Below are 16,116 nucleotides of genomic sequence, written 5' to 3' on the forward strand. Positions count from 1 at the left end.
ATAGACACTTATTCTTATGCCTTTTTTTGCAAAGTAAATCTATTTTATCTGCATTGAAAATAAGCACTCTTTCTTAAAACATGAAGACTGCAGTTTCCATTAATGACCATTTTTTTTTTCTATCAACTAGAAAACTTTTCATAATTAACTTACCAACTGATTGTGAGAACCAGGGAGACTTTAATTCACAAATATATGACTATTATTCAGCCATTAGCACACCCCCCCCAACCCCCACATGCCTGAGCAAGAACTCCCAACTCCCAAGCTGTGTCTTTGGTTTCTTCTTTTCCGTCTCCCTGGCATCACCATGGAAGCCATCCATGAATGTCTCACCTGTTTTACTGGTTGACTGCCTAGCTTTGGCCCATTTCCTTCCCAGTCCCCATCGTAGTATAGGTAACAGCATGGTGCTCCTGGAAATACACGTTCTGGGGCCCAAATGCTTCTATCCAGTTTAGGCTATTGTGCCTTCATGGTTTAGGGCTCCTTATGGTGCATGTAACAAAAAAAAGCAACCCAGACTGACAAACATTAAAGGAAATGTACTGACTCAGTGGCTGAAAAGCCTAGAGTTGTGACCAATTCAGGTGAAGTTTGATCCAAAAGCTCACACCATGTTCCCAGGGCTCAGGTCTCTCCATCTCCAGCCTAAAGAAGCTGGCTTCTGTGATGTTGTCTTCGACTGTAGGCTCCACAGGGTTCTGTGCCAACCCCCCCAATACCCTAGTCTCAGCAGCTCTGGGCTCTTGGCTTTTCTCATCAACATGGCTGCCACACTTCCTTCCAGATCTAACATTCTTCTACTACTCATTCTAAGGAAAGGGAGAGGTTCTTTTTTTTTTTTTTTTTTGGTTGCTCACACAAGAGAGAGGGCAAACTTATTTCTCAGAATGCCCAGCAAAAGTCATCATTGGCTCTGATTGGTTAATGTGCCTATCCCTGAGCCAATCACAATGGCCATTGGGGATTGGGGTTGGATGATAAATACACTGATCATTTTAAAGCAATCAAGACCCCTGCTGGGAAATGGCAGTGGGGTTCATTCCAACTAAACCCACATAGTTTGAGAATAGGAAAGGGATGAGTCCACAGAGAAAAAAACAGGAGGTTATGTTACCATAAAGGGTCCTCTATGCTGGACAGTCCCCAGTTCTAGTGATGTGTTTAGGAAACAGCTTTCTGGTATCATACGGATCAGGCTCACTGCCAATCACTGTGGATAAAAAGTGTCTTGATTTGTTTAAATGCCCTTTATGATGATAAAAGGGGAAGGGAGTTACACTCTAGTGTACTAATTTTCAATTTAGGAGTTCAACATTTTGTAAACTGGGAACTGCTTAATAGAGGCAATGGTTAGAGGCAATGATGATTATCTTGAAATGTGATCAAGAAAAACGTATCAAACAGCATTATCTGTAATCTCTGGATAAGGAAGTTGGTTAATTAAAGCATTTCCCTGATAATAATACTTTACACAACACAAAAACACTTTAATTTGTTTGAATACAAATATTGGCATTATTTCCTTATTCATGATCTAGATGATGGTTGGTTTTGTTGTTGGTGGTTTTTTGTTTGTTTGTTTTTTAAGAAACTATGATAGTTATATTAAGAATACAGTGGAATTGAACTATGTAAGTTAGATGCTAAGACCCTATTTTGCAGCTTTGTAACTACATGATATTCACAGTAAATATTTTAGAAACACTTTAATTTTCTGAAGTACTGTCAGTACTGATGTATTTGGTTTTACTTAAGATGTGGAACCAGAAGAGCTTTTCATCAAAATATTTATTTATAGGCAATTTGGTGAGCTTCTGGTATTTTTCTGCATCACCTTCCAAAGGCCATCAAATACTGAGGAATTAAACCCACCATTTGGAGCCAGTTACTTATCCAGAACACTATAAATACACTTAGCTGACTTGAAGGAAGAAAAATTCAAATCATATCTCCAGGAACCATGTATATTCGGCAAGACAAGACTTTCTTAAGGAAAGTTGGCTAAGATCCTTGATTTTTTAAAAAATTTCAGTTTCAGTATAGACCAGATGTGACAAGTCATAACATTTCTAGGAGTAGGGTAATGAGGTAAACTGAGAAGGACAAATGTGTGGCCCAGCATGAAAGGGAACACAGTGGTACACCAAGGACTCAACACCTTTGAAAAAGAAAATAATGTTAGTAAACACTTAGATAGCACTTACTATGTACCAGGCATTATTCTAAGTAAATCGTCTATATTAAGACGTTCGATCCTCACGATAACCTCATAAAGTAGGTGCTATTATTGTGGTCTTTATTGTATAGAAACAGACACAGTAATGGTGAGGTAAGTAGCTGGCCCAGGTCACAAAGAACAGACTAGCTTCAGAGACTGTGCCCTTAACCATCATATCGTTATTGCGCTTCTCACAGAAACAAAATAGTGCGGTTTACAGTATATCATTTAAAGGGTTTGGGGATTTGTAAACATAATGACAGTTATGGGGTGCTCCTCCCTGGTTTGATTATATAAACTTGGTTGAGAAGCTGGAGAGAAGTGATGGGAGAATTGAGGTCTTAGAATTCACCATGAAATGTAATTAAAATACACTGCCTCTTGATTTCTAAACTCTAAATGATTTAAACTGCCTTCTATTTTAGATCACAATGTGGCTAACAGTTGGATTATACTTCAAGAGCCTAACAATCATTCCAAAAGGAAATGACTAGGGGTGAAGATCAAACTAATTTAGTACGACATTAAATAAATACTTACATCCTTTTGATTGTTGTGCTTACAGCCAATTGTTACATAAGGTGTTATTTTTAATAGATGGATGAAATTTACCATTGGTAATAGTTTACATCCACATCCAAAGAAAAACCAGTAGAGATGGTTTGCATGATTAAAATCTCTTGAAACAAAATCATGCTAGAAAGAGCAGCCTCTCCCACTTGTTGTAAAGGGAGAGTAATAATAAATGTGGACCAAGTCAACACAAAGTTTCACATGTGACTTTTAAATTTGCAGAAAGAAATGAAAGCATCTGATTTGTGTGTGAGAATTGGAAGAGCAGGGAGAACGGGGATATAGGGCTGCCTGTTTCCCTCTGTTAAACTGCCATTCTGAACCCTAGGGGTGATTCACCTCCAAAAAGGCCAAGAAGCCTTCTCTTCTGCATGTCAGTAACAGCCATCTGTGATCATGGCCCATATCCGCCCCGCCGTGTTTAGCTAAGAAAAAGGAAGGGTGGCCCATTATAGATCCTAATTACTCTTTGATAAAAGAGGAATATCACTAAATTTTTAATTTAAATTTATCACTAAGTTTAAACACTGCGTATTTAAACACACCTGAACTCTTCGTAACCAAGGAAAAGTGTAAATAAACAAAATGTAAGTCAATAATTACATATTTATTTCTAGTACATAATCTATAATTTTAAAAAATGTTTAAAAAATTTTGTCAGTTGTATTGTTTTTATATTTTCCCCAGCTTTGAGATATAGTTGACATGTAACACTGTGTAAGTTTAAAGTCTTACCCATTTTAATTGCTTGATCTCAAACTCCCTGGCAAACAACTCATTTTTGCTCCACACAAGGCTCTATGCAAGCAAGGCAAGAAATAGCATATGGTACGATAGCAAGATGGGAAAACTGAAAAAGTAAATGTGATAAATCCTCTTTAACATGCCTGATATTTAATGGGCCCAGGCTTAACACTTTTACAAGCTGAAAGATATATTTCTGAGAAAAAAATTCTCCCCTCTGCTAGCTTAAACACTTTTTCTTCCCCCAAATAACTTCTTGAGAAACTACACTCTAAAATTTGTTGACTAAATATATTAACTACAATGTCAGAATTTCAATTGCCACAGTGCCTGTAACTGTGCCCATCCCACAATCCCAGTGCTGTAGAACTGTAGGGAAACTTCTCCAGGGTATTTTCATAATGGGATTTTTCTTCACAATGGGATTTTAACAGTTCCACAAGAATTGGCTCTCAACCCCACTCCCAGGCCAAAAGTTTCAGATTTCTATAGGAGTTGAAGTGTCACCTCATTTACTGAACTTAAATCTCAGGTTCTCTCCCTGAGGGAGAACAGAAAGTCACCTGGGAAAGGTGCACTCCCCGTGGTCAAGGGCACACGGGCTCATTCCTCACACCTCAGGAAATCCTCACCAACCGCTCTTCTTCTTCCACCCAGGGCCTCCCCATGAGAATCACAACCCTCAGGGACCACTGCCTTTCCCAAGACTGAACATATTTCTACCCCTCAGCATCGTTTGCTTTCACTTCTCCTCTGCTCAGAGCTTGGACCTGCAAGACATTTTCTTTGAAATTCATTTCTATTCTTGTCAAACGAAGCACACAGTACTTCTCTAATCAGGTTCCCTCTACACGGGGGTGCAGAGAAGCCAATTTCCAGGTCCGCCGTCTCATTCCACTGGTGATGCAGAAGGCTAAGACCCGGCAAAGAATTCCTCGCCCCAGTACTGAGCTTGTTCATCTGATCAGGTAACATCCAAGCAGTAGCAACAGCACCTGCGTGGTAGGTAGACAAGCAGGACTGCATTTGAACACATAATGCATTGCTGAAAATGTGTTTGAAAGTCCAATGAATAAATTTCAAATAACAGACTTAGAAGGAAAGTGTTGATCCCAGAAACTTAAAAGGTTTTAAAGTTCTCATTCAAAATTCTTCTTTTGTCCAGGCACCCCTGCTGATAGGTAGGAACCTTCACAGGCCCTCTGAGCAAGAAGCAAATGCTGGGGTGCAGGGGGGGTCAGCCAAGTCTCAGCATCTTCTCTGACCTGATGGCCGCCCCACCCCGGAGTGTGCAGGAGTTGGGTGGAGAGTTTGGAGGTTTTTGTGTGCTCTCTGGGGCTGGGGCTTCAGCAGAGTGTCCTATGAGACTCAGCTGCTGCCACAGGAAGGAATCGGAAAACACTCCCTGCCTCTGGCTGAAGTCACATAACTTCACATACTTGTGGGGGGCCAGCAAGTGAAACTACATCATGTGATCATTTGAAATGCTAGCTGCATGGAGATAAACAAAAGCTTGAATTCTGCACATGAAAGGGAGTTCAGTGTCAGAGTGGAAGGGTTGGTAGTATATAGTCAGGGGCTTGGAGGTTAAGGAGAACCTCGGGTGAATAGCTGTAGCCTCTCTCATGATCTTTTTTTTTTTTTAAGAAGATATTGGGGGTAGGAGTTTATTAATTTATTTATTTTTGCTGTGTTGGGTCTTCGTTTCTGTGCGAGGGCTTTCTCTAGTTGCGGCAAGCGGGGGCCACTCTTCATCGCGGTGCGCGGGCCTCTCACTATCGCGGCCTCTCTCGTTGCGGAGCACAGGCTCCAGACGCGCAGGCTCAGAAGTTGTGGCTCACGGGCCTAGTTGCTCCGCGGCATGTGGGATCCTCCCAGACCAGGGCTTGAACCCGTGTCCGCTGCATTAGCAGGCAGACTCTCAACCACTGCGCCACCAGGGAAGCCCCTCTCTCATGATCTTACTACCCTAGTCATTTAATGGTTCCCTTCTGGCTTGGTGTCTTGGTCTGTTCGGGCTGCTATAACAAAACACCACAGACTGGGTGGCTTATAAAGAGCAAATTTATTTCTTACAGTTCTGGAGACTGGGAAGTCCAAGATCTAGGTGTCAATAGATTCAGTGTCTGGAAACGGCCTGCTTCCTGGTTCACAGATGACCATCTTCTCACTGCGTCCTCACATGGCAGAGAAGCCCAGCCAGGGAGCTCTCTGGAGTCTGTTTTATAAGGGCAATAATCCCGTTCATGAGGGCTCCACCCTCATGACTTCATCACCTCCAAAAGGCCCCACCTCCAAATACCATCACATTGGGGATTAGATTTCAACGTGTGAATTTTGAGGGGACACAAATATTCAGACCGTAACACTTGGTATGATGGGGTTGGAAAGCTAAAGAGGCTGACTTGACTTTCCTCTATGGCTAAAACATTACTAGAATGCAAAAGACATAGCAATAATAGAAATGCTAACAGCTGCATTTAAAGAGTAGTTCGTGTCAGGCATTTTGGTAAACACCACAAATACACAGTTCTATCCCAATTTTACAGGAGACGATACTGACTTTCTCAAGGTCCTCATGTAGCTGATGGTGGAACAGAGACACATACTCAGGCAGGTCTGCATACTCTTAGCCAGTAGGCTACCCTGTCGAATTACAGAATTCTCTCCTCTTGAAGATTTTAGGCCCTGCGCCTCTCTGGTTATCAAGTGAAACAATATGGGATGATTATATGGAACATTAGAAGCTTGCAGGTTCATAAATCCATTTTCCCTAATAAAGGGAGTATCTTTTGCCAACTGAGTTTCAACTTGTTCTTTCGATAGTCAATACACTCAAGCGGTAGGCATGATTTCTGCAGAGCTGAGCAGGGAGCTTAGCGATGGCAGCCCGCTGTACTTGTGAACCAGCTGTACTGGGAAGACTGTCTTCGCTGTGTTACGTTTGCTTATAAACTACCCATGGAACAAACCCAAGAGAAACCTCTCTTCTGTCTCTACCCAAAGGGCTGGCAGTCCCTCTTCCTTTCTGAGCACTCCCAGAAGAGACATCTTAGTGTTGAAAGTGTTTCCTTAATACAGCTGCCCTCCACGACTCTGCCCCTCACTGGAATGGAGGAAGGTTCTGGGGCAGGACATCTCTTAGATTCCAGACGGGCTTTCACCGGGCTGGCTGCACTATCCTTTGCTGCTCTCTGATACTCCCGGGCCAGGCCTGCCTGCTTTTCGCTCCATCTAACTCTTGATTTCACTGGAACCTCAAGGAAGGAGATGGGGACAGGGAGAGAAGCAATAGTAGAGGATGAGGCCAGGTTAAACTGAGGGAGCTTTGAGGGAAACAGAGATTAACCAGCCATTGGCACGTGCCAATCAAAAACCAAGTCCACAACAGAAAAATCATCCTGGGAAGAGACAGCAAAAGAACGCTTCTGAGGAATGCTTTAGAAAAAGGAAGATCTGGAACTTCATTCTACAACTCCTAATTTACATGCACTTATTGCTGTCGAAGGCCCAGCTGAAGAGGTTAAGTGGCAAATCTTTTTCCTGATCAACACAAGCAATTTTCCCCTTTCATATTCATTTTTTAAACTATTGTAAATGCATTCCACTTTCAACTGCTCTACAAACTGAACACAGCACATTTCTCATTCTTTCATTTAAGAATGGGAAGTGTCAATGAAACTGAATTAAACTATCATCTTTTGGGGGGGTCAACCTATTTAAAATTTGTATAAACTAAATATAAAGTGCATTTCAGGCTAAAGGCATTGAGCTTCATCTGGCAAAAAATGATAAAATATCAGCTAATTCATCTCAAAACAAATACAATATAGAAAGAACAGTGATAAACTTTGATAAACAAGTTAAAGTCAGGAATATAAAGATTCTGGCTCAATTTTTCTTTAATTTCCCCATATCACTTATTTTCCTACTGTCTTTGCTGAATTTTAACAGGCATATTATAATATACTTGTTCTGGGACAGCCTCTATGATTACAAATAAAAAATACACATCCATAAGTCCTTAAACACCATTTAAAAAACCAAAGTGTCAATGCCAAATTTTTGATTTTAATGAAAATTCTGAACATTAAATGATATTGCTGCATTTACAATGCTGATTTTTAAAAGCTATCTGAAAATAAAATGCAGTAAAATTATTGCTTCCAAAGTTATGTTGACATAATGTATACAAGGCAGAATTGAAACAATAGCAAACTGCATGAAAGCAGTTACATAATCAATCTTTATCCCTTCTTTTGGCATTTTATACACCTCCACAAAGCTATCGTGTTATAGTCCTTATCTTGAAAGGGATGTCCTGCCATCTAGATACTTAAATTCTACCCATGTTAAGATATATCCTGAGGATATTAGTGTGTTTACCCATAGGAATGACTTTAATTTTGCATGTTAAGCAGTACAATACACACTTGACAAACCTCAGTGTGAAGTTCTATAGGCATATTATTTTGCCAGATAATACAAAAAAATTCACAATGCAAAACCAAGAGTATTTATTCTCATTATTTTAAAAAAAAGCAACACTTATTTCACAATCCCTGGAACTGTAAAATAGCCATTCTTTTAATTTACAGAATTGAGGGAAGTATTTTAAATGTCAAAACACACATGCTGAATGTGATTTAGCGTATCAGCACCAAAAATCTGAAAAGTTTACAAAAATTGTTTAGATGTGTAAGGTGCATTTATTCATGAATTACATTCAGTTTGAGGGAAGAAACAGTACCCCCAAACTCACTGATATTTAAGAAATAGCTGAATAACTTCCACCTTGGTTTACAGCAAAATAAAAAATACTGCTTTTAGTTTTTCTTATATAAGTCATCTAAAATTTAGATCCAGAATTGAAGTGCTGCCTTTTACTGGGAATAGCAGTTTGATCGTTACATTTTTTGTTCCAGTTTAAGATACTTCATACACAATAGATATTTAATGCCCTAAAAATATTTTAAAAAGTTGAGTCATTTTGTGAACATCCTAAGTTAACAAAAGGTAGATCTCTTATATTTTTATGTAGAATTGGGTATAAAGTCATTGTGTGTCAAATAACATTTTTTTAAACGGTACCAGTCCCAATCAGTAATCAGGACCTTTCTAAATATGTCGTTATTTTTTCAGGCAAAAATTACTCTTACGAAGTTAGATGAAAGTAAATACAGAATTTTTTGGTTTACAATCCAAAATTATTGTGACATTAAAACATGCCTCTTTCCAAACCACTTGGTCATTGCTGATGACACTTAAATAAGGAAAACTTAGGCCAGTATTGCTCTAACTATACTGACATGCTGTCCTGAATGACCTACCAAGGCTGGGGAAGGGACTTGGCCTGGTTCCTCAGCTCTGCAGAGTTGCCCCCTGCCACCCCCACCCCCGTCTTACTCTATAGCTTATGCAAAATCAACTCATGCACACTATTAACTCAAAATCCAGCAAGCTACAACCCTGATGCACCTACATTCATATATTTCCTCTTTACTGTGTACATTAAACGAAGAATTCTGTTGTGCTTTTCACATATTTGATACAAGTTTTCATATTTTATTTCTAGGTTTCTTGGGACGGAAAGAGAAAGACTAAGAAAAGAAATACAACAGGGGAGTCAGACTGTAAAGTAACATTACACACACAACTAGCCCAATATCTTTTTAATTTAAAAGATACTATCATCAAAAGGCCATATATATATAAAAAAGAAAACAAAGTCTCCTCCCTAAAACCCATATTATTCCATGATAGATTCTTCACAGCGACTAGTATATATATCAATACATTTTTCAAATCTGTTCAGTTATCCATTGTGTAATGCTTTTAGAATTAAAAGATGCCATTATCATCGCAGTCTGAACATTGTACCATTAGGGAGATGTGCTTAGAAATGGTTCAGTGATTTGCTCATTATGATGACTATTTACAAAGATGTCTATTTACGTTAGCAATAAATAATCCTGGTATCAAAAGAGATAATGGTCATGCACACACCGAGATGGCTGCATGCTCTTAAAATATTTACATGTAGTTTTTCGGTTAGGGCTTTCCCATTAGCAAGTGAAAGTATGCTCCCTTCAATTTTCTCCACATCAGTCTTGCTTCTGGGGGATGCATCCTTCCATTTCTACAACTTCAGGCCATCCTTCATATTTGTTTGTGTCCTTATTGTTCTTTATGTGCTGTTGGAACACAATCATAGTATACAGTTTTTAAAACTTTAGCGAACTGCATATCATATCTGCAATAACATACTTATGCGTACTCACTTCAGTAACACTTCTATCTACATATAAATTATTGTTCAATATATTAAATGAGCAACACTTGGGGTCTGGCATGTAGTAGCAGACCTTCAAAGAACAGCTGAAAGAACAAAACACTGCAAATGGTCTTTAAAGGATCATTTGTTAGTCAAAAGTAGGTTTACATTCTACTAAGTTCTAAAGTATTTCTAAACTTAATTGATTACAGTAATGTAAGTTCAATTAAAATCTTTAATAACCAACTTCCTAAAAGGCTTAAGATAAAACTAATCATATGCCAATGCACTGTCATGTAGGAAAAACATTTTCATGCAGAATTGACTATTTTTAAGTTTAAAATCAAAATAGTGCCACGGTTATTTCAAATACTTGATTACCAAGAACCTATGAAAAATACATGAACATATTTAATGTCTGCTTTATCTAAGTTTCAAATAACTGGGATAGGAATAGGCACTTCATGGTTTCACACAATTGCTTTTGTCCATTAATTATGAAAGCCTAAGACACTAACCTGTTCAAAAGGGCTTTTTGTCTTAATACCTTTTCCACCACAGAAGACCCAGTTGTCTCTAAAACCAAGATGAGTAATAGATGTACTCCCCAATTCAGCAATGAGCTGCCGGGCCTCATCATTGAGTCTTAAAGAGGGAGAAAAAGAATAATACAATAAATGTAGTGCCCTGTATGTTATTTAAGTAATACTGATTCAGTTAGGATACTTAACATACAACCATGAAATAAATGAGAGAATGCTGGCTTAGATAAGAGAACATTAAAAAAAATTTTTATCAGAGTAACATTCCTACTATTTTGAGTTTTTTTTTTTTTAATGAATTTTTTATTTTTTTTTGGCTGCATGGGGTCCTCGTTGCTGTGCACGGGCTTTCTCTACTTGTGGCGAGCAGGGGCTACTCTTCGTTGTGGTGCGTGGGCTTCTCATTGCGGTGGCTTCTCTTACTGTGGAGCCTGGGCCCTAGAGCGTGCGGGCTTCAGTAGTTGTGGCTCGCGGGGTCTAGAGTGCAGGCTTAGTAGTTGTGGTGCACGGACTTAGTTGCTCTGAGGCATGTGGGATCTTCCTGGACCAGGGATCCAACCTGAGTCCCCTACATTGGCAGGCGGATTCTTAACCATTGTGCCACCAGGGAAGTCCTATTTGAATTCTTTAGTGATGAAAGCCATGAAATCTAGCAATTAATTTCAAGTTCATGCTATTTAGAGGTACCTTTTAGGTGTCTTTATTTCACAACAAATTCATTTTCATTTACATCCATCAAATAAATAAGAGAAACTGTAGTCAGCAGGTGCCTATTCAGGTTAATCCAAGATCTTAAGCAACCAACATCTTTGTAAAATTAAAAATCACTTTGAATCTCCACTAAACCCTTTTTAAATTACATTTGAATAGAATAAAGGTAAATGCTGATAGAAATTTGGATGTTTCTAACACCAGATGTTTTATTTAAAAGAAAATGAATTTTGAGAATAGGGATATAAATTCTACTTCAGAGACAACTTCCAAGTAGTTATTTAATAAAAATGAAAATATTAACCACATAGCAGCTAGGAAAGGTCAGTGACAAAAGGCAACTGCTAGGGAAACAGGTAACTGAAAGACGCCTTTAAGGAATTTTGTGTAGGTTCTTATCCCAATGTTGAGTGATTCTCCATCTCTCCTCTGTCTCAAAAGGGAGAAGAAATTCAGAAGATACGTGCTGGCTGTAGAGCCAAATAAAAAAAAACACACAAAAAGATAACTAAGGGACACCTGTGCAGGTATCTGGCCAGTAAGTCCTCTATATCACCCAAAAGATGGCATTTATAGGTCAGTTAGAGAGGTTTGTTCTTCTAAAATCCGAGGCAAGGCAAGTTTTATATTTGCAAATAAGTGGAGGACCATTGGCTGCAAAATAGCAGGAGGGCCAGTGAGGAAGGCGCCTGTTTATCCTGCAGCCTTCTTTGAAGCATCCCATGCTAATATCAGCTGGCTCCTTTAATGTATAAATGAAAGAAACATGAGGTGCAACAGTTCTAATGTAACTTACTTGAAGATAAACGGGATACTTTATGTTAAAAAAAAGCTTCATAAAACAGGAAAGAGCTACAGATGTTATTAGCCTTCCACAATTATACAAACCACATCCATGGGGCAGTGGAGCTGTTTTAACCATAGCTTGGGCACTGCTGTCCTCCTGTGGGAAGTTCACTAGAATCAGTGAGAAAATCAGGGGCAGCCCTGGAATATTTAGCCTTTCAGACTCATCTATATAAAGCGATGCCTTTATAATCAAGGGAAATAAAAATAAATGAAATGGCTGTGCAAAAGGACCTGTGAAGTCTCAGCCTCTGAAGACTTTGAGACCTTCACAGAGAACCACGTGTACCCGCGTCTGGCTTTCTCCCCAAAGTCTGTCCGTAGCTGTGTTTCCTGTACCAGTCCTTACATGAATTAGCTATCACTTCCATTCGTCTGCTCACTTGATAAGCAACTTGTATATTAGAGGGACATTCCCAGAAAGTACTGTCTGAACCTTGTTTTCTTGTTTCTAAATCGTGTTAGGATGCCATGGATCTGCAGACTGTCATATTCTACTCCTTAGTTTATCCAAATGTTTTATTTCTGGCTCCTTCATCAGAACATTTTACTTGCATCATCGGTACCAGTAGTGTGTTTTGCTGCTTTATCGAGAACAAATGGTGTCGAAGTACAGAGGTCAGGCTTACTGGGCAGCGTAATGACAACCTCCTGGAGGAAAGCCTCAGGGCTTGATTCAGTTACAGCTCAGAAAAATCACAAACTGCACCTCACAGGCTTCGGGGTTGCTCATAAATAGCTGAATGTTAGGTTCACAAATGCCAAGAGATCGCTTCATACACGAAAACTGCTTGCAAAGTAGGTGGTTATCCAAATGCAGGCCCGGCCCCCAGACAGAAGTACATAAATGTTCTTCTCATCTAAAAATGTTTACATCAGTTAAATATATTGAAGGACAGTCATTTTTCCTTCTGTACTTCTAAATTTCAGAAGTGGTCATTTTGACCTATATGAATAAACTAAGCCAATGTAGCCAAAGATCTAGAAGCAACTTGAAACTTAGCTTTGCATTTTGATCCCGTTAATCTTTCCTTACTTTCCGATGAGAACACCCTTAGGTCCTGTGCAGAAAAGGGTTAATAAAACAGGCCTTAGAAAGCCCTAATAGCAAGACCGGTCCTTGGCTGGCATCTGGAAACTTGGATTTGGGGAGGCTCCCCCCAGTCACAGAACTGATCAGAATGGTTCACTGTGTCTAAACTGTACAAACAATACAGTTTATGCTGAACACCTACTTTCTGTCTGGGAGTCTGGAATTTCGGGATATGTAAGGCGGAGAGTGCCTCCATGACCAGCTCCCAGTAAAAACCCTGGGCCGTTGAGTCTCTAATAACCTTCCCTAGTGGACAGCATTTCATAGTGTTGTCACAATTTGTTGCTGGAGGAACTAAGCATGTCCTGTGTCACTCCACTTGGGAGAGGGACTCGAGCCTGGCTTCCTCCAGACTTTGCTCTCTGCTAGCTCCCCTTTGCTGTTTCTGCTTTGTATCTTTTTGCTCTAGCAAATCATAGCAGTGAGTGAGCAGGTCTGTATGCTAGGCCCTGTGACTCCTCCCAGTCAATCATCAAACCTGGGGGTGGTCTTGGGCAGCCCTGTCGCATGTCCCTATGTGTATCTAACTATAGATTTAGAACAAGACAACTTTCTCAATAATTTCTAAAGTTTTCTAATCTGCCTATGTAGAATCTGGGGGATTTTTATTATTCCTTTTTGATATCTTTTATGTAACTAAGTAAAAGATGATTTCATGTTTCAAAAAGAAGTTTAAAACCATGCAACACAGCCAATATTTTGAGCATTTGATACAGTAGGTATCAAAATGCCCCATTTCTTTAAAAGGCAGTGTAGTGTAACTAATATATTTATACATAGCATTAATTTTGGAGATACAACTGACCCTTGAACAACATGGGTTTGAACTCCCTGAGTCCACTTACATTGTGTGATGGGTTCAAACTGAGAAAAGGAAGTGTGCAAAAATACAAGGCACATCATGTTACTAATGAGAAAACTTTTAATACTACTACCAGGAAGACCTGAGTGCTCAAAATGAGATGAGACTCATACAACTACTGAAGGCCACAGAGAGAACTTTTGCTACCAAGTACAAATAATGAAGGGACCCACTCTTTCACAAGAATGATATAATATCAAGATCAAAGCACAACCGTCTTTTCCAGGGAGGCAAACACTCTTCGATCAACATAAAAAGGGAAATGTAGTTCAGGAATGTCCATATTAAGTGCTTTAAAATAAATTTACGCCTCCAGGCCCACACATGTCACACACTTGAATTCTTAAGGAACTTATTAATAAAGTCTTCAAGGTCGTGTCGGTTATTTTAGAAGCATCATGGAAAATGAAGATGCTAAGACATTAAAAGTTAGTTAAATATTCCAGTTTGCAAAAAAGACAAGGAAAATATTAAAAACAATGGTCCAATAAAACTAATTCTAACTCCTAGCAAAATTCTAGAATGGAGTACAAATTTTAGAATGGATCTCCTGTGAGTATTATACAAAGAAGAAGAAAAGAAAGAGAAGGAGGAGTGCATCCTGGTGATGCACTGGTTAAGAATCCGCCTGCCAATGCAGGGGACACGGGTTTGAGCCCTGGTCCGGGAAGATCCCACATGCTGTGGAGCAACTAAGCCCATGTGCCACAACAACTGAGCCTGTGCTCTAGAGCCTACAAGCCACAGCTACTGAGCCCGTGAGCCACAACTACTGAAGCCCGCGCACCTAGAGCCCGTGCTCCGCAACAAGAGAAGCCACTGCAATGAGAAGGCTGCGCACCGCAACGAAGAGTAGCCCCACTTGCCGCAACTAGAGAAAGCCCACGTGGGCGCAGCAACAAAGACCCAACGCGGCCAAAAATTAATTAATTAATTAATTAATTTAAAAAAAAAAAAAAAGAAAGAAAGAGAGGGAGTAGCCGGAAGGAGGCAGGAATAAATAAAGCCAAGTTAACATCATCTCATATATTTCAGATTTAGAAGAGGTTTTGGGGCAGTAGATCAGGGTATTATAATTAGCATCGTTCATGAATTTCAAGTGAGTATCTGATGGTCTCAGAAAATAAAATAATTAAACAGCAACTGAATGGTATGCCTATTAGGATACAGTGGAAACTGTCTGAAAAGTAGTTTCTGCAGTTGATGACTAGATGAATCCCTTGGAGGCGGCCTCCAGCTGGTGGCACACTGCCTGTGGTAAACATGTTTGTCAATGACTTAGATTTAGACACCTGAATGACTCTGGAGAGAGTACGAAGCCTGGGCCATGGAAACCTCATAGGACAAATGTCAGAATCAAGACCAAGTGGGCCAATAACAGCAAAATTAAATTTAACAAGGATATATGAATATAAAGTCCTTCATTCACATTAAACAAAAGCAAGTTCTGAACGGGGAGGAAGAACTGACTTGGCAGTGGTTTAAAAAAAAAAATCTGAGATCAAATGGGAAGATCTGAGAATTTAAGTTGACCAAAAATGTGATGTGACTGCCAAAAGAAAACGAATGCAACACTAGTCTCCATGAATATTAAACATAATTTCTCAAACATGGTGAGCTAGCATCTCCATTGTACCCTGTACTGGCCAGACCACATCTGGGAACACTATGTCCAACTTGGGGCGCCATTTTAAGAGAGACAATAGTCACCTAGAGAATGCCCAAGAAATGCAACCAGGAGGGTAAAATGACCTAGAAACTTAACATGATAAAAAGTTAAAAGAGCCATTACAGCTTTAAAGTGTGTTCACAGAACACACTTCGGGAAATGCCATAAAAAAATGCTACTGAAGAATATTATTGTCAGAGAAAACTATATAGTTGTTAAAAACCGAACATAAACAAGTATAACAAACTTCATGTACAATGTGATTCTAATTTCACAACAATATATCACGATAAATACAAGAAAGAAGAAAGCAAAATAAAAAAATGTTAATGGTGTTTATCTGAAAGTTGGATTACTTTGCTCTATATTATAAATTTTTTCATTGAAAATGTATTTCTTATATTATTATAAATTATAACTCTGAAAAGTTGCATAAATTTTTAAGTTTACATACTTGGTTGCTCCATCATCATATGTTCCCATTAAGACTATTGTTCCATCTTGTATGGCCTTCAGAAACTCAATAAATGGGGCCACATCTGAAAAAAAAGAAAGGGTTGAGGGTTGGTTTTTGGTTT

At 39.2% G+C, this 16,116-nt stretch overlaps 1 protein-coding gene across 1 annotated transcript in view; it reads right to left on the bottom strand.

Annotated features, from left to right (window-relative positions):
- Nucleotides 1–8,034: 8,034 nt before the first annotated feature.
- Nucleotides 8,035–16,116, bottom strand: part of FAM3C (FAM3 metabolism regulating signaling molecule C) — a 46,696-nt gene continuing 38,614 nt past the window's right edge. The window contains exons 8-10 of the mRNA XM_082632351.1: nucleotides 15,993–16,077; nucleotides 10,334–10,460; nucleotides 8,035–9,735 (exon numbers count right to left, since the gene is read on the bottom strand). Of these exons, the coding sequence (XP_082488477.1) occupies nucleotides 9,646–9,735; nucleotides 10,334–10,460; nucleotides 15,993–16,077 (302 nt within the window). The 3' untranslated portion in view covers nucleotides 8,035–9,645. The remainder of the gene's footprint in view (nucleotides 9,736–10,333; nucleotides 10,461–15,992; nucleotides 16,078–16,116) is intronic.

Source organism: Mesoplodon mirus, assembly GCF_964341445.2.
Source record: "Mesoplodon mirus genome assembly, chromosome: 9".
In the NCBI taxonomy this organism is placed as follows: Eukaryota; Metazoa; Chordata; class Mammalia; order Artiodactyla; family Ziphiidae; genus Mesoplodon; species Mesoplodon mirus.